Raw genomic sequence first — 26,075 nt, 5'->3', positions numbered from 1 at the left:
GTCATGTCTGTGTTTGTTCCGCCGTGCGTGTCTGTCCTGTGCCCCGTGTTCAAGAAGAACACCCCCTGGCCTTTTATTATTTTTTAAGAAGAACAGTGAAATCTTGAGAAACTCTGACTTTAGAGTTCTATGTGAGATAGATTAATTAGCTTGTTTCAACTCTCAAGCAGGTGATAAAACCACTTTAGAGATTAGTCTAGGGGAAGAGAATATACCCAAATACCTACAAACCATGAAGCCCTGTGAGACTGCTTTTTTAACTGTTCAAATTACATAAAGTCTATTATTGAGATTAAATTTTACACACTAGTACTTATATTTGACTTTTAGGAGCTATCCCATCATAAAGTATAAAAATGTTCGAAAGACACTAAACTCATTTAATCAACATGTAAAGCATTCATTATAAAATTGAAGTCCAGTCAGTGAACATGCTGTTTGACTCATGACAATATTATGTGCAAATAGTTGCCATTATGAAAAGGAAATAAAACTTAGTTTTTTAGATCTTGGGCTACTATATGTGTTCTTAATCAGGTTACTGTGAAAAAGAACAATAATTCTTGCTTTTTCACATATTGCATATAATTAAGTTATACTGTCCATAAACAAACTCAAATGCTGATCAAATTTGTCAAAGAGATACAAAAAATATCTAAAGTTAACCACCATCTTTCCTAAAAAGCACATTCAGTTAAAAAAACATCCATTTTGCCGGGCGATGGTGGCGCACGCCTTTAATCCCAGCACTCGGGAGGCAGAGGCAGGCGGATCTCTGTGAGTTCGAGACCAGCCTGGTCTACAGAGCTAGTTCCAGGACAGGCTCCAAAGCCACAGAGAAACCCTGTCTCGAAAAACAAAACAAAAACAAAAACAAAAATCCATTTTGACCTTGAGGCTCGGAGAACACAGCCGACAAATGCTGAGGCTCTGCACACCAAAGGACGTCTCCATCACCGGCACCTCACAAACTGGGCTCTGCACCGTGGACCCCTGCACAGGAGGATATCTGCCCAGCTAGCTTGGGCTAAAATTGGCAAACTTAAGGCCCTACTAAAAGATAGTGTCTCAAAAATAAGATGGAACAACACCAAAGTTGATCTCTGATTTCTGTATTCTCATCCTCCCCACCCCAAAACAAAAATCTTTCATCCTATTCATCAAAAGTTTGTATCTTTACTCACTGTCTTCTTCTTTTTTCAACTAGTAAACTATGACCCAAATTCTCCAGTGAACTTTTTTTTTTTTTTTTTTTTTTTGGCTATTTAAGGAAAAAACTGGATGGGAGAGATCTTGGCAGGAGATGAAATAATTATTTTGGCAATTCTTTAGTGGTTTGAAAATCAAAACGGTATTACTAAGAAGTAAAGGTCAAAGTGAAATTTTAAACTGAAATTACTAGGGTAAAACTGCCAGAAAGATTCCTTCTCTTGAAAGCAGGCCTCCAACTCGTGCCCTGCCTTACTCCTTGTGCATCTGGAATGTCACGTGATGGTGCTGCTGCTGACACAGCGAAGGGGATGGAATGCTGGAACACTAGCCCACCACACAAGTGAGTTAGATTCAGAAGATTATTGTCACAGAGTTCTATATCGTTTACAATATTGAAATTTTTACTCCTTAGTTATCAAGCATGTAAAAATAATTGTTACTAGCTTTGATTCTTGCTATACATCCTGCACTGGGTAGATACTTCGTACACTATTTGTAAAATGACTTTGCTAAGCATAGGTTATTATGGTGTGAAAATCTTGCCAATTTGACAGGACTAAGAAATGCATAAAAGAGAGTGAACACACTGCTTTGTGTGTTTGTGACATTTTCAGAGATGAGCAGAAAAAGAGCTTCCTGAATTAATGAATGAATTAAACCACTGGTGTGTTCCTAACATGCTGCCATTATTGAGAGGTGGTGAGAGCAGCAGGCAGGGTCAAGGTGGAGACAGTAAGTCACTATGGCTCTGTCCCTGGGCTGTGCTTTGCCTGAACTCTTTCTATATCCCCTATTCCTGCTTTCTGGCTCATCATCAACTACTCTGTTCCACTACACAGCTCCTGACATAACAGACTGACACCTTTGAAACTGCAAGCCAAAATCCATCTTCATTCTTGAGTGTCTCTGTATTTAGTCACGAAAATAAGGTACATAATACATAGGTTGGCACTCATAAATCTAAGTGGAGAGACTGGATTATTCAATGTTATATGACAAAAAATAAATGAGATCAAAATTGAAGCCAACTCTATGATGAAACAGTAAACATGTTTTTTCTACCATAGAAGATTTTTCAAGAATTTAACATAAGCTGTCCATGGAGCTGTAGGACTTTCATCCCAGTATGTGGGAGGTGGACGCAGGAGGACTTCTGTGAGTTTAAGACCAGCCTGTTCTACATAATAGTTTCAGGCCAGCTGGGGACACACAGGAAGATCTTACCTCAACAACAACAAAAACAGCAGCAGCAACAACAACAAAAATGAAAAAGGGAGGAAAAAGACTAACACAACAGAATAGCATTACATGAATCTAAATTGTGATTACCCCTAATTTTATTGAGTATGCTGCCCCCTACTTTCCTTTATATTAGCATTTAAGTTTGAACCCTCAAAAACATGGGAAAGTAGACAAAATTTCATATTAAAAACATTTTATATAGGGGCTGTAGGGCTGGCTCAGCAGTGTGGAGTGCTTGCTGTTTTTCCAAATGACTGGGGTTCAACTCTCAGCATCTACATGGTGGTTCATAATCATCTATAATTCCAGTTCCATAGGATCACACACTCTTCTGACCTCTGAGGGCATGAGGCACATATGTGGTATACATACATATAAGCATGCAAAACATTAATATATATAAATAAAATTTGAAAAGTAATTTTAAAATAACACCTTAAATATTTCCAGTTTATCTGAATAAATACCAATCCTCCCCTTGGGAGGACTATTCCACTTTTGAAAGAAGAGTGAAAATATTTATTTCCTCATATAGGTTCTTATTCTTATTGCTCAAGATTATTTAGTAACTTCTTACAACCTCTGTCACATATACCCATGAAGCTGTCAACTCTTTATCACCCAGGTTCCTTATTAATAAATACAATTTGGCTGCAATTGGAAATGTAAAAACACCCCTTTTTCATATTTTAAAGTCTACCCCATTAAATTAACTAAAACAATGCATACATATAACCTAAAATTCAATTTCATGAAAATAAATTAAGATAATGTAAGATTGGAATCTTTGGAACATATAAGTTGTAAATAGCTAGCTGGAATGAATTTGTAAATGTATTTAATAAGAAGGCCAATATTGAAAAATATAATGGGATAGTGTTCCAAACCTTGTTTCCTTTGTTATGTACAAATAAGTTCCTATTATAGCAACAACCCTTAACAATGCTGTATTGAATATTTTCCCTTTGCTTCTGTGATATCATATGACAAGTTGGTGTGTGACTAGCTAGTATGCTTATGTGGAAAATAAAGCTTGTCATTAGAGGACTAGGCCCAAACAATCTTCCTCCCTGTAACATGAAAGGAGACAGAGGTCTTCAGAAATAACCATGTGAACACAGTCATACATGAGGAAATAGCCACCTTAAAAGAACGTAAGTGGCACTATTATGAACACTAATGATACCAGGACACAGCAGCAACCCACCCTTTAGGATTGATAACCGATATCTGCTAGTACATACCAGGTCTGTCTTCGGAGGGTCTGTGCAGTCCACAGAGAAGTAAGGTGCTGAGCTCCGGATGCCGCTGCTCTCAGAAGTTGGTTTTGGAGGCTGAGCATGCTGTCTGTATGTAGCACTTTTAGGAGTCCAACAAAACAGATTGACTGACTCTCGTACACAGCGTTCAATGTCAATTTCTGGAGAGAAAATGAGGAAATGGAAAATCTATAGAATTTGGACTGCATCGTTAAAATAAAAATTCCTGTTTGTATATGTATATGAATAAGATGAAAGCTAAGTAGAAAAGAATCCAACAAAACAATGTAGATATTAATGAGTATATTAATGACTCGAAGGCTAGGAGATATTTTTTATTATATGCACATCTGTATTTAAACATATATACATGTTATTATGTATGATTTATTTGACATTTTTATGTATGCATGAATGGTTTTGTGTATTTCAGGATATCATCTAAATACCATAAAATATGTTTCATTTAATAATCTTAGACATTTACTCGAATAAATATTTCTTCTTTGCAAAGCAAAGCAGAGGCTTGGATGTAGGAATAGGTAAACAAGAGACTCAGATGCTGATTCACCGTGGCTTGTAAAATATACTCAAAGTTTCAAAGCTGTTTAGTAAATAAAACATAATACATTCAGAAAAAAATTGATCAAAACCCCAATGTAGGCATTTTTCCATCATTTATAATTTCTTGAGTTAAATGAGGTTTTAGGTAGAAATCAAATGAAGTCAATTAAAATGATTTTAAAAAGAAAATTTTCATAGAATTCTTTCTCAGCTTTGATGCAGAGGCAGTGCAGATGTGTGGTCATCACTACTATAAATCATTGTTTTGACTGGACTGTCACCAGGAAGCCAACAATTTTGATGAACAATTAACCATTTCTATATGAAGAAAGTGGAGCAAGGCAGTAGAAATTCCAGGTGACTGAGATGGAGCCTAGCACTGCTACTTTCACCTCTTCTTCATTCCTAAAACAGGAAATAGAACTATTCTCACTTTGTCCACAGAAGTCCAATTGTGTTGGTACAGATAAGCAATGAATAAAAATATATGTTTAAAATTCAAACAGATGTTTTCTACTTCTCTTTAAGGAGAAGAGGAAGCAGGCATGAAAAACAATTGGTGGATGGCGTGTGGCTTACCAGCCTGATTGCACAGAGAAACGCCTTGTCTGATAAGGCACACTTCTGATTAGGGTTAGCTGGCAGTAAGTGGGCCAGCAGGTCTGGAAGGATATTTAATTCCTGTCCTTCTTGTTCTCTGTTGCTATTTCCTCTGCTGCATGTTTCTTGCCATTGATGTTCAACCCCATCACAGGCCCAAAGGCAGCAGAATCAAGTAACCACAGACCGAAAGTTCCAAATCTATGAACCAAAACCAACCTTATCTCTTTGAAAGTTGTTTCTCTCAAGTATTTTGCTAAAGAGACAGAAAGCTAACAGTGCATGCGCTTCATGAATCTAGAATTGTTTCTCATCATGAAGAAGAGAATCTCTGGAGAAGGAAAAATAGCACTTATTGGGTTCCTACTACCTAACATGCCTTTATATTATAAGTTCTTGGTCCATTTAATTTTCACAATTATGCTGACGTCAGGATCCACTCCAGCCACTTCTGTTGGGAGAATGAGCTAAAAGACTAGGAAGCAAAGTGATTATTAAGCTTGTTGCTTGGGCAGAATGTCTGAGCTACTAAAGGATGTGGGGCATCCTGATTCATTTAGATTTGGAATATAAACAGCAGTTCTGGAAAGACCAGTTACTCAATTAAACTTTATCTGCTCTTAGAAATTTTCGTCAACTTCACAGATGGTTACTTCCATGGCTATGTGAAGAGATCAGATTTTAGATTTCATCATTCCACCTTATTCCTACCACAAAATTCTATAAAGAGTTAAGAAAGATTTGAAACATTAAGTGAGTGTATTTGAATCTGATGTTAATACAGTGAAATGTATTTTTAAAAAATTTCTACCATTACCATCCTGAAATCAAACACCAACTAGCAAAAAATCAAAATTTAAGAGTTGTCTCCATGTTTACAAAGAAAGATGAAAAAAACTTACAACTAAACTAATTGAGATTAAACACTTATTAGCTAAAGAGAAGATAGGACCACTTATATAAATTCTATTTAATACTATGTAGTCCACAAAGAAAAAGCATTTCAGTCTACAGATTTTGCAGTTCGACTCTTCAAATCAGTTTGACACATCTGTCATCCAGCAAGAGCTTCAGATTGAGCCAGTGATCCATATCAGCAGCACAGTTCCACCCGTCACTGGCAAAGGAAAATGCCAGTCTGTATCTGATTTCAAAGGATGCTCCTAGCTCTGCAGGAGGTGTACAGTGAACCCTGAAAATGTGCGGAGGGCCGCCCAGTTTGACTCTGCCTGTCAGTACTGGCAGATGTCCCGTCTCCATCACCTATTGTGTCCATCTTTAAATCTGCCCAGAGTGTTTCCCCAGAATTAAAACAAAATGCAAATGTATCTTATAACTGTACGGCATGTAATCATTTCTATAGAGCAAGCTCTCGCCTACAGTATTGGTATATTTTTTAAACCTTACGTTTGTAAATTAAGTATGAATCCTTATATCTCCCAGAAAAACTGAGATTTTTTTAATATGATGAAAAGCACATTTTCATGTTTTTCTTTTTATTCTCTTTTTTGCTTTATTATTTTTTTTTTACATTTCTTGTTTTCTACATCAGCAAAGTCACGTTAAAAAGCTATCTCTCTTTAAGTCCTCACTTCTTTTGTCTGAAGAGCTCCTTAGAACCCTGCTTCCCTTTACTCTTCATTATTATCTAAGTGTTTTTGGTTCTCCCCTCTCCTCCCCCTTCCCCTCTCCCTCCCTCCCCTCCCTCCTTTTTTTTTCCTTTTTTTTATTGAGAAAAAAAAATTTCCGCCTCCTCCCAGCCTCCTACTCCTCCCGCCCTCCCCCCACTCCTCTCCCCCTCCCTCTCAAGTCTGAAGAGCAGTCAGGGTTCCCTGCCTAAGACGAAAGAAGGTATAATGTTTTGGGATTCTGCTCTAATTCACTCCCTTTTCAAATAGTCTGTGTACATGCAATTACTGGCACAGTTCCCAATGCACCTACCATTCCTGCTGCTTACTGCCTGTAATGAAGCGATACATAACAAAAAAGGCGATAAACAGTTCCGATGCATGCGCACTTAGACAGGTTTTCTACTCTTGATGTGTCTTTATCGGTTGTGGAGGAGCAGAGAGACACAGCACAAAGCAGCAGGTGCTGCTGAACGGCAAGCATCGCGCCTCAGAAAGAACTAAGAGGCAGCAGGGAAGACAGCACAGGGGCAGGTACAGGCATTTCCCCTCTCTTTAACACTTCTAGGTGAATCAGAAACAAAACAGGAGCTTTTGATGTTTGTGGCAACTAGGGCAAATTTGAACCTTTCAAATTTGATAAGCACTTTCTAGGCAACTGGTAAGAAGTTAAATGGTTTTAATTTCTCAAAGTATTTCTCTTTCTTTCTTTCTTTCTTTCTTTCTTTCTTTCTTTCTTTCTTTCTTTCTTTCTTTCTTTCTTTCTTTCTTTTTTCTTTCTTTCTTTTTTCGAGACAGGGTTTCTCTGTAGCTTTGCAGCCTGTCCTGGAACTAGTTCTTGTAGACCAGGCTGGCCTCGAACTCACAGAGATCCGCCTCCCAAGTGCTGGGATTAAAGGAGTGCGCCACTACATATAGTTTCTTATATTAAACATGTCACCCCCTTCTCGCTTCCGTTTTTAGAAGTAAACTGCTACAGACACTGGCATTCTAGCCCTCCTCACCCAGTCTGGTCTGCCTACTTGCTTTTAAAATTGCATTTGCTTAGCATTGACTCAGCAGATTCACGGCATTCTGAGGGCCACATGGTGGTCAAGAAGTTATTTTCCATTCTGATGAAGGCCACAGTTTAACAGGCAGCATATCAGAGTCCTTTCAGAGTAGGTGGACAGGAGAGATGGAACAAGACCCACAAGTGATATTATTTTATTAAAACTACAAATCACATTCAGAAAATACACGATAAACATCAGTTTAAAAATGTAAAAACAGTTTGGTCTTTAAATTCTTCCTTGTGGTATCACCAGCGAATGTGAGAAATTTAAAAAAAATAGCTTGATTTTTAAAAAAGATTCATTTTACTTTATGTATATGAGTATTTTTCCTGCATGTATGTCTGTGTACCATCTGCATATCTGGTGCCTTCAGAGGTCAGAGAAGGGTGCTGGACCCCTTGGAATTGGAGTTAAAAGGGGTTATGTACCACATAGGTGCAAGGAACCAGCACTGTGCTCTCAACAGCTAAGTCATCTCTCTAGCCCTAGTTTCTCATTTTTAAAGTAATTCATGAGTAATTAGTTTTAATATATATTTTATAAATTTTGAGTGACTTGAAAATCAAGATGCATATAAATAATCAAAAATAAGACCAATAAAACTAATTTTATTAGTGGTGTGATGATAAAGTATGTTAACATTGATATAAATTATCAGATAATATTTTGACTGTCTATTCACTGATAACTGTCCTAAGTCACAGCACAAATACCATGTCTTCTTCTCATGGGTTAAATATTTTATATTTCTGATATTTCGAATTAATAAATGAAAATATATTTTTGGTAAAACATTAAATTGATCTATGCTTTTGACCAAATGCATGTTTGTCTTCTAATACAAAGCCTTATGCTCTCATAGAATAAATTCCCTCAAATTCTGCATCAGATAGAGTGATGAAATATAAAACTGAAAATTCAGGTATCTTACATATCTAAACACACACAGAAAAGAATCAGGCTGAATGAACAAATTACTATTAACATGTACATTATTGCTTTCTATTCCCAATCTACTGTATTTCTTCTTCTAAAATGAACAAAATGGAGACTGTAGTAGTATACATACATACTTGACCCCGCAATGGCATAGAATGGATCCTGAGCCTGTGTATACCAGGCAAGAGTTCTATCTCTGAGTGACATACCCAGTACTTCAAAAACACATTTAATAGCTAAAATATCACTCAGATAAAATGTTAAATTTGTACCTACTCTGAAATGAGCTTATTGATTTGAAGTCTGTATAATAATATCAGTTCAGGAGAGAGGTGGCAACATTAAGAGGGATAAACAGAACACAGAAAAGGTAGAGCACTCTAAAGTATGTAGAAATATGGTTTCTGCTAGCTATTCAAGTATAATGGTGCCTACCGTCCACACACTGTCATGTAGGAACAGAGTACTGTGCTTGGATTTATGACTTAGAAGACAGAATTTTTTTTATTTTTACAGATAACCTAACCTCTTAAATAATAAAACAATTTATCTGGGTGGGTGTGGTGGTTTGAATGTAACTGGCCCTCATAAGTTCATAGAGAGTGGCATTATTAGAAGGTGTGGCTTTATTGTAGGTATGGCCTTTTTGGAAGAAACGTATCACTGTGAGGTGGGCTTTGAGATTTCATCTATGCTCAAGCCTCACACAGTATCTCAGACCACTTCCTGTTGCCTGCAGATCAAGATGTAGCTCCTTCTTCGTTCTAAGCTCCTTCTCCAGCACCATATCTACCTGCATGCTGCCATGTCCCACAATGATGATAATGACTAACCCTCTGAAACTATAAGTCAACAATTAGATGTCTTCCTTCATAAGAGTTGACGTGGTCATGGTGTCTCTTCACAGCAATAGAAACCCTAACAAAGACAAGTTGGTTCCAGGGTAACAACTGGGGTATCACTGTGAATAGCCTAACCATGTTTATGTTAGGAGGAATTTGGATGTTGATACTTTGGACTAGATAAGCAGTGAAATGCTTTAAGGACTGCTAAATGGGCAATACTAGTAGGACCGTGGAACATTTGAAATACGAGGGGCTGCCTCAAGAGGTTTCAGATGAAAAGAATTTTAGTATGTTCCCCAGAGATTGTTCTTGTAGTTATTTTGGTGAAGGAAGTAGCTGCCTTTTGCCCTTGTCCGGAGAGTATGCCTGAGGCTAAAGTGAAGAGATTCAGACTAATTATGTTGGCAGGAGAAATCTCAAAACAGCCTAGTATTGACACTGTTGTGTGGTTATTACTGGTCACTCTTATATAGATTTATAATTAAAAGGAGTAGGTTGAGCATGGAAAAATAAAAAATGTATAATCTGAGGAGAAAAGGAGCACCAGGAACGGGAATGGATCTAAGTCCTGTATTCAGGGAGGCAAACAGATTAAGAAATAGAATGAGGTAATGGTGACCTCAGGACAAGATCCCACCTAGCTAAGTTTCTAACTTGTGAAAAGGAACTAAAGAAAAGCTAAGAGCTGGGTATAGTGTGGTGGCAACACCTTTAATCCCAGCACTTGGATGGCAGAGGCTGGTGAATCTCTGAGTTTGAGGCCAATCTGGTCTACAGATCCAGTTTCAGGACAGCCAAGCATAGGCAGTGAAGGAAACCATTGAAAACCAAAAACTGGAAAAGATATAATTGAATGTGGGGGTCATGTTCCAGCCTCAGTAAGCAGAGAATTTGGCAGCTCTGGTCAAGGGGTTCTAGAGTTAAGGATAGAAGAAAAGGGCCATGGAATTTGCCTTCATGACTAAGAAAAGCCATTGAGGACAGGCATGTGTCAGCGGTATACCTGAATGGAAGCCTAGAGAGGCTGCTGTGTGAATCTGAAATTGAAGCCTGGATTGCCTTGGAGACACCAGTGATGAAGATGCCAAAGCCATGGGATTCCTGCCAAGGAAAGCTGCTAACAGGGAGTGGAACCAACCCAAGAGGAAAAAATGTATTGCAGTTAACAAAGCTGAAAGGAATTGAAATCTGAAGAGCATTTTGACACCAGGTACGAAGATACAGAATTTGGAGTTTGCCCAGCTGGTTTTTGGTCTTGCTTTGGTCCAGCATTTCCTCACTGTGCTCTGCTCCTATGTTTTGGAATGGTAATGTATATCCTGTGCCATTATGTTAGAATATGTGATCTGTTTTTTGATGTTATAGAGGATTTATAGACAAGAGATTACATGAATCTTGAACTTTTAAACATTATTGAGACTCTGATAAACTATGGGGACTTTTAAAGTTGGACTAAATGCATTTTGCGTTATGATACTGTTACAAGCTTATGGTGACAAGAGTGGAATGTGGTGGTTTGAATGTAATTGGCCCCAATAACCTCACAGGGAGAGGCACTATTAGGAGGTGTGGTTTTGTTGGAGTAGGTACAGCCTTGTTGGAGGAAGTATTTCACTGTGGGGCTGGTCTTTAAGTTCTCATATATGCTGAAGCCTTGCCCAGTGTCTTAGTCCACTTCCTTTTGCTTCCAGATCAATATGTAGAACTCTCACCTCCTTCCCCAGCACTATGTCTGCCTGCATGCTGCCATGTCCTGCCAAGATAATAGACTAAACCTCTGAAACCGTATGCCACTCATTTAAATTTTTTTTATAAGAGTTGCCGTGGTCATGGTGTCTCTTCACAGCAACAGAAACCCTACCAAGACAGTGGGTAATGAGCCTATTTCAAGAGAAATTAAGTTGAACAGAGTGTTCTCAACAACATGGGCTGGGCCCTCCCACTTATACCATTTATTAAAATGCCCTACAGGTTTGCCTATGACATAGTCTTATGGAGGCATCTTCTCCACTGAAGCTCCAATCTCTCTGATTATGCTTGTGTGTCAAGTTACATAAAACTAGCCAGTACACATAACTAATATGTTGTGACATGAACAAACCAGGTGACTTGGCTGCATGTTCCACACTTTTAACCACTTGGCTATTGGGACATTCTTTGTAGAAGGAGCTAAAACTGATGACTTTTCTGTTTACAACACGCCACTGAAGAGTTCCCTACTATTATGAATAAGATCTAGAATAGTGAATTTGATTCATCCCAGTCTGTAGTTAATTCATTTGCTTACTTTTAAAAATTCTTTGAGATTTCCCTGCAACATAACATACTTAGTGAGCTAAATTCAATGTAGATCCAGCCCTTAAAATTAGAAGTACAATACAGTTAGCCCATCTATCCTTTGTAGGTAGATGAGAAAAACAATTTGTTTCAAAAAGTGCTCAACATTTATATCATCTAACACTTTGAATGTGTTAGTGTGTGTGTGTGTCTGTGTGTGTGTGTGTGTCTGTGTGTGTGTGTCTGTGTTTTGTATGTGTGTATCTGCATTCAAATTTTAGGGCTGCCCATGGCTACTTCCAAAGTCCTTCAATCATAGTTGGGGAACACAATATGCTGAAAAATGAAATCTCTTTAAATCTATGTGAGAAAAACATTCCACCCTAGTACAATATGATAAAAAAAAACATGGATTACTTAAGGGTAAAGTTTGTATCAAAACCTTTTATGCTTCTTTAGGAAGGTCATGTATTTCTTACTAGTTTTCTCTGGAACAAGAATCATATACAGTGACAATAAATAGTGATGAGCAAGAAAAACAGCAGTGGACCAGGGCAGTTAGGTCATTAGAAAGCATCCTGTTTTCAAGGTCAAGGGAAGTTTACCTTCTCAACTACTTGGTCGAACAAGTGTGAATGCTAACCTTCCAACTTCAGAGGTTTTTAAAAACTGTAGGAGTTGTGTTAGCAGTGGTCACTAATTTGCACACAAGACACTATCACAGACACTTTCACCAGCATTTATGGGAACACTTATGCTTGGAAGGAAAGCAACTCAGTTTACTTGATTTGAAAATGCACAATCAGCATTTCCAATATACTTATTTTTATAACTGACCAAGAAATTCTTTTAATCCTAATCAATCATCCCATGTTTACTTTGACAAGCTGGGGGTGACAAGAAAACATCTGTGGGGCATAGCTTCTAAGTTTGTGAAATTTGCTTCTTTGTTCCTATTTAGACCAACTTCCCAAATGCCACAGAACCTTGATTTTTCACCATCTCCAAGAAAACAACTGAAAAATAAAACCCTATTATTTATTAATATAAGAACAATTATTTGTTAATATAAGATATAGCTTATTTTAATTAAATTAGATGAATTAGAAGACATTTTAATTTGTAGAAAAGGGGGAGAATTTTAAATTATTCCAAGGCATTTGATTATTTTTGCTCTTAAAGGATGAAGACTTTTAACAGAAAGGTGGTAAGTAGAAAGTATATACTAAACATAAGCAAAGGTAGACTCCTTATTTCTCTTTTTTTTGTTTTTGTTTTTCGAGACAGGGTTTCTCTGTGGCTTTGGAGTCTGTCCTGGAACTAGCTTTTGTAGACCAGGCTGGTCTCAAACTCACGAAGATCCGCCTGCCTCTGCCTCCCTACTGCTGGGATTAAAGGCGTGCGCCACCACCAACCGGCTCTTATTTCTCTTAAATGTGCCTTATAAATATATAACCTCAAAGCCTGTGATCATTAGTCTTTTGTTTGCTGTTCAGGTACTTTATCTTGGACAATTTTAACTGTTCTTGCTATTATACTCTTGTGCCTGATTGAAAATATGGAGGGCTGCAGTAGAACCAGCAAAAAATCATGGTACCTGAAATTTTCTGTGAAAGAGTAAAATTTTTGTATTTATTTGTATTTTATTTTTTATGAGTGTTTGTTTGCATGCCTGCATGTGCACCACATGTGTGCTGGTGCCCACAGAGGCAGGATGAGGGCATGGGATCCTTGAGAGCTGGAATTACAGGTGGTTGTTAGTCTCCCTGTGAGTGCTGGAAACCAATTCTGGATCCTCTGCGAGATCAACAAGTCGTCTTAACAGCTGAGTCTTCTCTTCAGCCCAAATTTTTTATCTTAAAAACATTTAGTTTATTCATAAAGAAGTTTTCCTAACTTTATAGATATATTACATCTTAGGTAGTCCGCATAAACTTTATCTTTTCAGCATCAAGAATCAAATCATAGCTGTCTTCCGTAGTTTTGCATCGAAACATTCTGCCCAAGGGTTTCGAACTTCCCCTTGTGAATACCTTACACAGCTTAGTCACTATCTTCTATTACATTGTTTTTTTAAAAGGACAGTGCTTCCTGTTCTTAAACTGTCAATTTGTTACCAAGCAGCTGTGTCTAGGCGGGAGCAAAGTTCCATGTGAATACCATCCTTATATAAACACATTCTCAAACACCTTCCTGAGTGGCCTTTATTTACTCTCCATCAGCTGAAGATAAATGGCTGAGTCCGAAGCAAAGGGTAAATATGTTACTCCCCCACAGCCATGACCTTTTACCCTTTTAGTGGCAATACTGTGATGGAAATAATCCACAGTGGCTTAGTATGACCCACATTAGTTTCTGCATTCCTGGGCTAGCAAACAGCACTGATTGTCCTGCTAGTGAAAATAGGGTCCAGGCAGAAGAGATTCTGAAGGCTCAATGATTTTCTCAAATTGCTAAGATAGCACATTATTTTACAGCCAAAATTGCATTTAGTGATTGCTTCATTCAGTCACATACCTGGTAAGTCAGAAAAGAGAAGGATGCATTCATTGAAGCCATTAGCCAAGAGCCGGTCCCGCAGCTGCTGGAGGATGGCTACTCCAATACAGAACGGGAAAGAGGAATTTCCAAGCAGCAATGTATCCCAGAGGTGGAAAATTTTGTGCAGTGGAAATACATCTGTAGAAAGAGTTAAAAATGTATCTAAACAAAAACCAAATTTCTCAAAAATAAAATAGCTGCACTGTTAGATATACGACTATTATTTCTTCAAGGTCAAGGCTGTTGTTTAAGAGCAAATGTGTTAAACTGTATTGATAAAATGTGTGACTGTAAATTTTTCAAATATTTTTATTTGTGCATGTGTGTGTGTGTGTGTGTGTGTGTGTGTGTGTGTGTGTGTTTGGGTGCATATGCACATGCACATACATGCAAGTATCTATGGGTCAGTCTATGGAGAACATGAGACCTCCTCACGCTTGAATTACAGGGAGCTGTGAGGCACCCAATAATGGTATTGGGAACCAAACTGGTGCTCTGTAAGAGCAGTGAGTTCTCTTAACGACTCAGCCAATTCTCTAGCTCCTGATTCTATTAATTTTACAGCTTCCTAAGGCCCTTTAGTAAACTGTTAGCAGATTGGTCAGACATTATATTTTCTGACTCCCATTAATAATTTATATGTATTTCAGAATTTCTCCCAGAACTTTCAATAACATTATCCACACAAGTTTATATCTGTAAAAGAACCTATAACATTTCCATTGTGCATCATATAACAACTGCTTTATTAAATTCCTATCAAAATTCTATTAATTAAAAAAGTAACTCCTTTTTTACTTAATAGTACTGTGAATATCTTTCTATGCCCATGCAGGAAGACTGTTTCATGTCAGTTCATGTATGTGCACTGCGTTTAAGCATGGATGTCCCCTTCCATTATAGCCACACGGTAACTCGTTAAAGCACGACATAGTCATATAATATGATTAATCTCTAGAGGAGTCCCAGTTAGGGAGTAAAACCACGAGTTAATAAAGAACATCCAGAAAGCAAGCCAATTCAGTTGAAAACTGGCCTCAAAGGTTTGCTGTAAATACTAGAGTTGATGCTAAATTCTCTTCTTAAGAAGAAATAAAGCTGTGTATGACATGAGAAGAGTTTATTCCTTCCCAATGTTCTTTTTAACTTTCAAGGCCAGGACACTTGAAATCACTGTCTATAAATTACATCATGTCTGAATTTTATAAAGATGCACATTACATTTACTTAATATTCTCATAAACATTAAATTCTGAGGAAGAATGAGGCGCTTTAGGTAACATTAAAGGGGAAATGGTAAGAAATGGTACTTACGAGTGAACATGGTAAGAAACCAAGGGATGGCATAGAGCTGGGAGCAGATCAGTAGCACAGGACATGGACGAAGAGAACAGAAAAGGCATAATTAGAATGGTCATCACCAAGCTTAATGGTTTAAAAGTTTTGTCATATTCCACTAAAAATCATGAAAAAAATGCAGGTAACTAAAGTTATTATCACAAATACATTATTATATTTTTCAATGAGTATGCTTATGACCATGGCCAAATCAAATGCAATAATAGTACATAAATTTTAAGTGCATAGTTTTAGCTATGGAAAAATTATTTTTCAGATTTTAAAGATCCTTATGATAGTTAATCTTTGGTGTCAAGTTGACAGACTATTAGGATACTCAGATAAGTGAGTACACATTATTTTGGGATGCCTCTCTGAGTATGTTTTCAGGTGGAACTTTTGAAAAGTGCTACTTGGACTGTTCTCCCAGTATGAGTAGGCATTACTCAGTCCACTGAGGACCCTGTAGAGAAGGAGTGAAGGAAGAATAAACCTGCCCTCTTTGTTCTGCCTCTCTGCTTGAGTTGGGCACTTCATTTCATCTGTTCCTGAACTTGGATTGGACTATTGATAGCAAGTCTTAAAAATAAAGATAATTTGTGAGTAAATGCAGGCTACAATTAAACAAAAGCTTAGACTACCTACTTAGGTAAACACCCTACTTGTACCTATCAATTATACATTTATGAGGGAGTAGCCTGCCATCTTGGCATTGTATACACAAGAGTATGTATGCTATCAAAAGGCCAGTTCATTATAATATAAATACTATAACAAAACAATGAACAATGATTTCCACATCATCACTGGCTTGAGCTGACAGGCTGAGAACTCTTTCCAGAGATGTTGCAAATGTAACAAAGGGAGTTCAGAATGATATGTGGCTTCAAAGCAATTAGTGTGCAGTATACAAAATAATGCAATCTAGGAAAAGTATAAATTCTGTATCTTAATTTAAATTTAAAGACATGGGGTGATTTAATCACATTACTTGACCTTTATTTTAAGGACATAGCATCAATTATATTACCACTGACCATTTTGATGAGAGTCAATTGTTTGTCACTAAGAATCATTGAATAAATTTTATTAGTGCTACTACTACACTTTGCATAATTCATTCTGAGCACTTCTGTTCATCATCCAACATAAAATGTTTGTTCTGCATGCAGAGGAACCAGATGTGTTAAAGAGACTGAAATACTTTGTAGCCATGTGGTACAACAGCAGAGGTAGTGGCTAGGGCATTAATGGCAAGGCTGTAAAAGCTGATGACCTCTTTTATCAAGATGGTAACTTGTGAGTAAAGGTTACTTCACTCTTCATTCATTCATTCAACAAACATGGACTGAACACTTAACACATGCCAAGACTGTTGGCAGACACACAGGATAGGGTAGTGACTAGGTTAGTCATAGTTCTAAGATCTATGGAGCAGAGAGTAAAGAGCAACATTTACTCATTTCGTAGTTTCTCATTTCATTCCAATTGGGCTTTTGACAGTACCCACCAAAGAAACTGTGTCCTGGACATTGATGGCTTTCATGCTATTAAATCTTTCTGTTAATCTTTTTTTAAAACCACTCAGTAAGGTCAGACATTGTTGACCCCTCCCAGTTTATATGGCTTTGAGACAACATATTCATCTATTTTTCTTTCTTTTAACTTTTTGTTTACTGCTGCTTATCCATTTTTTGTTAGTTTGTTTGCTGGCTTCCCCCTCCCCCCCCCCTGCTTAATTTCTTTTCATCCTTCTGGTTTTGAAATGCAGGACTGTTACAATTCGGTTCCTAGAAACTTTATTTTTTTCTATTTTTCTTCAAATACTAATTGTGGTATGAAGACTTGCATATTTTCAACTCTACCCCAAGCCCTCGCCCATAAATTCTAAACATACATTTCAAAATGCCTATTTATATCTCAGTGTATATGTCAAACATCTATCATCTATCTATCTATCTATCTATCTATCTATCTATCTATCTATCTATCTATCAATCAATCATCACTTGAACTCTTGAGACTTCCTCCAAACTCTGTACCTCCAAACATATATTTCTACATCCAGTTAAGAGCACCTTTTCCTTCTGCTTGCTAAGATTAAAAACAATTTTGCAATTGTTCATAACTCCTCTCTTCTTAAACACCAGCAGTCTTGCTGTCCTACCTTCAAAATACTTATCTGTGAGTAATAAAAATTCCTTATTACCTCTATTGCTAATATCCAGCTCAAAGCCTCCATATCTCATGCCCTTCTTGTTCCACAGCTATGACAAACCTACATATGACATCCAGTAAGGTGTCAAAATGATCTTGTTGTGATGTTACAATGGCTTCTATTGAAAGTCATCTTTTTTTTATGCTAAAATAAAGCCAATGGTGAAGATGTATCCGTAACACTCAAAGTCTTCTCCCCTTCATTTCCTGCCATGTGACCTCATGTTTGCTCATTGGGCTCCATTTACAGTGGATAGTCCTTCAACATCTCTGGTATATATTAAAATTTTTTATGTTTAAGAATTTTCTCAGGATGTATACCATCCAAGTACCTGGAGGCCAGAGGAGAGAGTCAGATCCCCTGAATTGGAGTTACACAGGATTGTGAGTCACCATATGGTGCTGAACAAGGAACTTGAGCCCTCTGCACGAGCTCTTAACTGCCAAACCACCTCTCCAGACCTATTATTTATCTTTTATCATATAGTTCCACAAAAATATGAAGGCACAGATTTTTGTCTTTACCCTTTAATGTACTCAGGGAAGAGAATAATACATAGTATATAATAGGCACTGAACTATCAGTTTCAACAATGAAGGAAATTCAAAATGGAGATATCCAGAATATAAAATTAAATACTCCTAAGATTCTACTTTCCTGAGAAGTGTTCAAAAAGCATTAAAGGATGAGGAAAGGACCCAATCTGCAACTCCTCTATTGCGAAGAACATTTTGATATTGACTAGCAGGAGTATTGGAAGCATCATCAAATCTACTTCATAAGACACATACTTCAATAACACTTTTAGAGTGTTTACAATTAGGAGAATGAAACTTTCTCCAATGTTATTAGAACAGTGATAATTCAGATTCAATTAACATATTTAAGATAACTCAGTGACCCTGAGGTAAGGTTACTAGCACCAGATACTTCTTACCCATAAAATTAAGACCAGGGAAATATAACGATACTATGTGAAACATAATTCCCCTATTGTTTCTCCATTATTTTTCATTTTAAAATATTTATTTTTAATTTATTTTTGAGGGGGTGTTTTGGACTTGGATATATTTTTTTAAATATTTATTTATTATGTGTACAATATTCTGTCTGCGTGTATGTCTGCAGGCCAGAGGAGGGCACCAGACTTCATTACAGATGGTTGTGAGCCACCATGTGGTTGCCGGGAATTGAACTCAGGACCTTTGGAAGAGCAGGCAATGCTCTTAACCACTGAGCCATCTCTCCAGCCCCCTGGACTTGGATATTGAGTTCAAAGCCGGTAAAACATTATGACATAAATATATCCTTAGCCTTATTTTAACATTCTATTTTCAGGCTTATCTTCCTAAGTTGTCTAGGCTGCTTCCAAACCCAAGACAAAGGTAAGTCATTTAGCTTTTGAATCTTTAACAAAGGTAAGTCATTTAGCTTTTGAATCTTTTGCCTCAACCTCCCAAGTAGCTGGGATGACAGACTTGTTCTGAGGCCCCAGCTTAATTCATATCCTTTGTCTTAAACAATTTTTCAAACTATTAGTATAATTTAAAATAGAGTCTGATATACATAAAGATACTGGAATAAGATACCTTTGAATGACAGATTTTATTTTTAATGTCTCTAAGTATTGAAATACTTCATTATAAATACAAAAATACATGATTATTCAAGTTAGAAGCTAAAAAAAAAATCAATAAAATGTTGTCTATGTTTAGAGTATTCTCTGGATCACAGATGCTAGCCTGACTTGGCAATGGACTTGTCTGTAGCTAAGTAAATGCTGCCCCCTAGCAACAGCCAGCGAGAACTGACAATATTTAGTCAGTGTTCCCCTAGCAACAGCCAGCAAGAACTGACATTTAGCCAGTGTTCTCTGTACTGTGTAACACTGGCAAAACCAGAAGCCAGTGGGCTCATAAATACTTTTCTGTGTTATATATTATTTGAAAAATAGAGTATAGTTCTTGTAATTATAGATATGTCACCTTCTAAAATTCTATAAATATTTTCTTAAAGTATTTATGATTTCATTAAAACTATGTTGTGAAATTTTATTTTAGTGACATAGGAATTATTTTATTATCACCAATAAGTTATGTGTAATTGTGTTTAAAAACACAAGCGTGACAAGAAAACAGAAAAACAATGGAATATCTTTGTTACTCTAAAATTGTCTTGGTCCATTTTGTATTCCCATGACATAATTCCCCAGATAGGTGAGTGGTGAGAGTTTTGTCTGACTCACAATCTTAGGACCAGCCAGGGTGAGAATCAGGTGCACCTGGCTGGGAACTTTTCTTGTGCCAGGACAGCTGGGAGAAACACCGGTGAGAGTGGCGAGCAGTGAGTGTGGGAGAGAAAGAAAAGAGTGTCAGGATTGATTCATAACAATAGTCTGTGAGATATATAATTCTCAAAAAATGAGGGTAGCATCCTGTGTTATAGTCACTGTTTTTTACTGGGTTGACATTTATGCTAACAGTGCAAGTGTTCAAGTGGATAAAACAGCAGAAATCAAGACAATGGCCCCAAAGTGTAATAGTTATGTTTGTAAAGGGGTAAAGTTATGACTCTAAAGTTCTCCACTAATGTCTCATGAGATGACTTGGGAGGCAACTGTGCTCTGCACTGAAGTGTGAGGAGGAGCTGGGCAATCACCTGACATAAAGGACCATAAGGTGTTTTATTCAAGAGACATTGTTTTTACTTGAAATAATGACAAAGAAATAATGCTTTAAAGCTTGGCTACTTGGTCAATATTTCTCAAAAAAATGAGTAAAATAAGCCCTTTAGCTCAAGAAACATTTGAGCTGAGATAAGGATTATAATACTACAAAAGGGGCCGGAAAGATGGGTTAACAATTAAGAGTATGTTGTCCTTCAGGGGGCTCATGAATTCTGTTTCCAGCATCATGTTAGGCAGCTCAAAACCACCTGAAGTTCCAGAGGAACCAACACCTCTGGCCTCCATAAAAACCTGCACATACTAGTTGGTGGTGGTGCAAGTCTACAGAGTAAAATCCCAGCACTCAGGAGGCAGAGATGGGTGGATCTCTATGAGTCTGAGGCCAGCCTGGTCTACTGAGCTAATTTCAGAACAATCAGGGACATACAACGAAACTCTATCTCAAGAAACCAAAAATAACCCCCCATACACACATGCACATATCCCTCCACAGAGAAACATACTCAAAAATAAATTTAAATGAATATTACAAGACTGCTTTCTAGTACTTATATGACCGTGTGTGTGTGTGTGTGTGTTTATGTTTGTGATGCATATGCAAGTGGAAGTTAGAGGCTGACACTGGTACCTTTTTGTTTGTTTTTGTGGCAGGGTTTCTCCAAGTAGCCCTGGCTGTCCTGGAACTCACTCTGTAGACCAAGCTGACCTAAACTCAGAGAGCTCCACCTGCCTCTGCCTCCCAAGTTCTAGGATTTTTAAAAATATTTATTTATTTATTTATTTATTTATTTATTTATTTATTTATTTATTATGTGTACAATATTCTGTCTGTGTGTATGCCTGCAGGCCAGAAGAGGGCACCAGACCCCATTACAGATGGTGGTGAGCCACTATGTGGTTGCTGGGAATTGAACTCAGGACCTTTGGAAGATCAGGCAATGCTCTTAACCTCTGAGCCATCTCTCCAGCCCCCAAGTTCTAGGATTAAAGGCAAAATCCATCACTGTCTGGCTGACACTAGTATCCTGATGCAGGCTTTCCCACTTGAATCCAGAGCTTGCTGGTTTGGTTAGTGTAGAATGCCTTGTCTCTGCTTTCTATACACTGAAATTACAGATGGGTCGCCATGCCCAATTGTCAGTTGAGTAAGTGCTTGATATCCAAATTCTGAACTTCTTGGTTGCACACCAAACACTGTGCCCTCTGAGCTACCTCCCTAAGCATTTAATGACTTGTTATATGTTCAGTGATGCCATTAATATATATGATTATTATGGATTTTGAATAATGAAATGTTTCATAGTTTGTAGATATGAAAACTCAATAAACCGATATTTTCCAAGTTGAAGACACATAACATTACAACATCATGCATGGGTGAGAAAGACATTGAAAATCCAAGACAAACTAATGGACTGTAATGGAACATGGGATGAAAAATTAACTGATATAGTTTTAGATAGTATATTTCAAGTCAGCTTAAGGCATGCTCTGATATGCTTGTAACCAGAACAATGAGCAGCCACAATCTGAAGACAGAAGTAGATATGAGAACCCTGCTGTTTTATTTAGAGACTTAGAAAAATAAAACAATAACACTTTTCTATTTTGCAGAAAACAATTTTTTTAAATATACAACTTTAGTTAACAAGTTATTGTTAATGTTTTGTTGATCTTTTTGTGACATTGTCTTGATAGAGCCCAGATCTTGTCCTGAACTCCTGAGACCTCCAGGAGCTTATACCACGACGCCTAGCTAGTTGTTATCAGTCTACGTGGTTCAATCAATGATCTATCTGATCAATGAGATACATACACTAAACTCCTGGGACTTATCATGAATTTTAAGAACACACAGTGACCCTGAGTTGTGAATAGCTGTGAAAAATCATATTCTGTTTTCCTTTACTTGTCCTTCAACAGTATGAACATACATTGGATCAGAAACACTACAGATCTGGTATTCAATGGAGGATTTACTGAACAGCACTTGTTAGATATTTAAATTACAAGTCATTCTTTTAAACGAAAGCTGCTAAACTATTATTTTGTTTTCCCTGGTAGGAATATAAGCCTTTGGTGTCTAAGGTTTCGGCCCTTTCTACAAGGTAGCAATCAAGCTTTACTATGAAATATAGCCTAGCAAGTTATTTGCATTCAAATGCCATAAGCGGTCTCATCACAGCACTTAGACAAAAACACCCTTTAAGGCTGCAGATATTCTGCAATGGAAATCCTATCCTTGTGATATTCTAAACAAAGCATTATTTTCCTATTAATTATATTTATTTAACTATAATAAATTATTATAATTTGTTTAATATATAATAAAATATATAACTATATATAATTATAAACAAAGTATTATATTTCCTGCCATGTGTTTTGATAAAAACAAACAAACAAAAGCTCATTGTCAGTAGTCTTTTTGGACTAAAAGCTAAAACATCTTAAAGGCCAGGGGGAAAAAAAAATGAAGTTAAAAATATTCTTTGCTTTCTGTTGACATATAGAAACTCAGCTAAAGATGATAGCTTTTAAAGAGGGAGAAAATTAGTAGTAGTGTGAGCATCTTTTTATTACCTGCAGTTAAGTGAAGATGTTAACCACTGTATCAATGAATTTGTTAGTGTTATCTTCAACCGAGACAGGATGATCAAAGGGCATAAAGTACTGAGAGACAGCCAGTGTCACTTCTCTTAATGGCCACTTTACAGTTGTTCATAAGCAGTAAGCTGAATGCTATTCTGAACATTGTAGGGAAAAAAAGCCTGTTCCCTTAAGAATGAGGAAGCACGCTTTCCTATTTTCATTTTTAAGGACCCAGTCTATTTATAGAAGCAGAAATGCATCAAGAAAGAATGATAAAAATCACTCTGGCCCCAACTTCTCAAAATACACATTACCTACTCTATTTATATGTAAATCACATAACTACCATGACTTAGATAATCTAAGCATCACATCGGTGCACAATATCCAGCTACTTAAGCTTCAGCACTGCTCTGTGCTTACAGTTCTGTGACCCACAGCAAATGGAAGGGAGCCAGAAATCACAATCTCTCCTGCAAGAGGAGCTACATTTCAGCGGTGGGGGATTAATGAAGGCTTGCTTTGATAGGATTAGTTCTTGAGTGGGAACTCAGTTTTGGATCTCATTATTACTGAACCCACTCTTCATGTAGATGAATGCTAGCTCACAATATTCCTAGAGGCATAGTCCCAATGTTCTCAAAAGTAATTTTAAAGGAAAAATACTAAGTAGAATAACTGAAGAGGAAAAAAAGAATGCTGCATATACATGCTCCTGAAATGCAAGTAAGATATGATTAGAAATGTCAGAAAAATTCCCCATCTCATCACACACCACCCACAGTTACTCAGTGTCAGAGAGCCCTACATTTAAAACTTCAAATATGGTTACAAGGTTAAATTTTGTTCCTTAAAAAAGCTACCTTATTTTTAAAATTTTAACTTTCATCTAAAGTCTATTTACAGTATTTTCTCCGTCCCTACTCTTATACATCTATCCACCCTCTCTCAAATTCATGACTTTTTTCAATTATTATTGTTAAATACACACATATGAATTATTGATTCTGGGTTACTAGTGCTGAGATTCTCATACCCAATCCCCCCAGGCTAGCGCCTAAAAGTAGGCTAAGGGTGAGGGCAAAAACAAAACAAACAAAAAACAGAAAAAGAAAAAAAAAGCTGTGGATATAGAGCACATAGAAAAATCCATCTCCCACCTAAAGGAGCCCTTATCTTCTCTGGTGGAGGTAGTCCTGCAGAACAGGACGGGATTCTCTTCTTACAGCAGGGTGGGTTTTGTGCAGTGCTAGGGGAAGAATGTTGTTTCTTCACAGATCACTCGGGAATAATCAAAGACAACATGGCTAAAGTTAGAGGACTGGCAAAGCGGAAAAGAGAAGGCAAGGCCAGCCAGGGTTGGTTTAAAACCTAGTTTAATAGGGGCAATAGTAACACAGTAGCCATCTGGAAAGTACAGATGGATAACTGTAGAACGTCCCCACCCCTGTCAGCTGGTAAGAAAACTGGACAAGCAACAGGTGAAGGTGAGATTTAAAAAAACATTGTGAAAAGTTCCTAGGCACAAGGCAATCAGGATTCAACCATTACCCCAAACCCTGCTAGTGGAAATTTCCTGGTTTTTGCCCTTAAATAATGCTCCCTAGAAGGGTGGGTACCTCCTCTCACTGCTGTGCTAACAAGATCTCTATCAGTTTGTACTTGTGCATGATGATAAATCTTGCTTTTGCATTTCAAAAAAAAAAACCCGACCTTACAAAATAGATAAAATCTGCAAAAGCCTCCTCCAGGAACTACAGGCAGACAGGCCCCCTGCAGACAGGCCCACTGCCCTGGAAACATGGGTAGCTCACTAAAACCATGGTGCCTGTCTTGTACTACCGTCCATTGATGAGGTAGTGTCCCCGGGCCCCTCAGTGGAGTTCCCTTTAGGATTTGCTTTGTCAGCAAGGGAAAATGAACATAGTTTGAGGTCCAAGCTGCTAGGAGTGGGAAAACCCTTTATCTGAGTCCTGAGTTTTCTGGTAGTGTCCAGGAAACAGTAATAGGCTAATTTATAAACTTGAAGTAGGATCAAATCAAGTTTCAAATATGAAAGGATTCCTGACTCAATGTCAAAATCAAAGCATATTTTAGCTTCCCCTTAAAATTATATAAAACACTACTAAAATGTTTAAAAGTGGATTTTCCACTTAATTTTTCATAAAATAATCTTCCTGTTACTATCTAAAGTTTTATTTCCATGTTTCTTATCCTTCCTAAATTGGCATAATGAATAAATACTTAAGTTATTGCTTATAAACTTGGAGTATTTGATAAGTCATTATATTTAAAGAGAGGAGAACAGTACTAGTACATAGAAAATGCATACTCTACTCACATTTTGTTTTAACAGTATTTTGATTGTTTATTAGTTTTGTTTTCCACTTTTTAAGTCATATAGAATTCAATTTTTTATTTTACTAAAAGCTAAATATTTTTCCTTGGATGTTTTCCTAGTAACACCTATATTCATGAATATGATTAAGGATTTTGATCAAACTACATGTATAGTTTCATTCATATTAGTCTACATATTTTATATCAGTCTATGACTTTGAAATGATGTTACTTTTAAGTTGTGAGTATATTTTAGCTAATTTAAGTTTTTTGAAAATAATTAGTCCTCGTTTCAATCTGAATTTTTAGTCACTATTATCCTCTGTCCTCTCTGAAGCAGAAGACCACCACTCAATGTAGCAGTCATTTCCTTTATAATGCTACAGTTCCAACCATAAAACTCAATCTAGTATCATCTCTCAAATTTATACTGTAAGACATTCATATAAAATTTATATAAGTGAAATTTAATAAATGGATACAGTTTGCTTCACAGAATTTTTTGTTATTGCTGTTTTGTTTTTGTTTTTTAGCTCAGAGATTATAGCTTTGTACTGTTTGCATCTAGTGTATTCTTTTTAGTCCTTACTAAGATTCACACTCAAGCTGGCCAGTGGTGGTGCAAACCTTTAATCCCAGCACAGAGGCAGGTGGATCTCTGTGAGTTCAAGGCCAGCCTGGTCTACAAGAGGTAGTTCCAGGACAGGCCGAAAGTTACAGAGAAACCCTGTCTTGAAAA

The 26,075-nt window shown here is 37.1% G+C and overlaps 1 protein-coding gene across 3 annotated transcripts in view; it reads right to left on the bottom strand.

Moving 5' to 3' along the window:
* Tbck (TBC1 domain containing kinase) overlaps positions 1-26,075 on the bottom strand; it is a 134,137-nt gene that overhangs the window by 50,008 nt on the left and 58,054 nt on the right. For all 3 annotated transcript variants that reach the window (XM_026784153.1, XM_005357301.3, XM_026784154.1), the window contains exons 21-23: positions 15,477-15,513; positions 14,139-14,300; positions 3,699-3,874 (exon numbers count right to left, since the gene is read on the bottom strand). In XM_026784153.1, the coding sequence (XP_026639954.1) occupies positions 3,699-3,874; positions 14,139-14,300; positions 15,477-15,513 (375 nt within the window). The remainder of the gene's footprint in view (positions 1-3,698; positions 3,875-14,138; positions 14,301-15,476; positions 15,514-26,075) is intronic.

This window comes from Microtus ochrogaster, chromosome 21 (genome assembly GCF_000317375.1).
Source record: "Microtus ochrogaster isolate Prairie Vole_2 chromosome 21, MicOch1.0, whole genome shotgun sequence".
NCBI lineage: Eukaryota > Metazoa > Chordata > Mammalia > Rodentia > Cricetidae > Microtus > Microtus ochrogaster.
The sequence above is the reverse complement of the archived record's forward strand: the minus strand, read 5'-3'. Positions and strand labels throughout refer to the sequence as shown.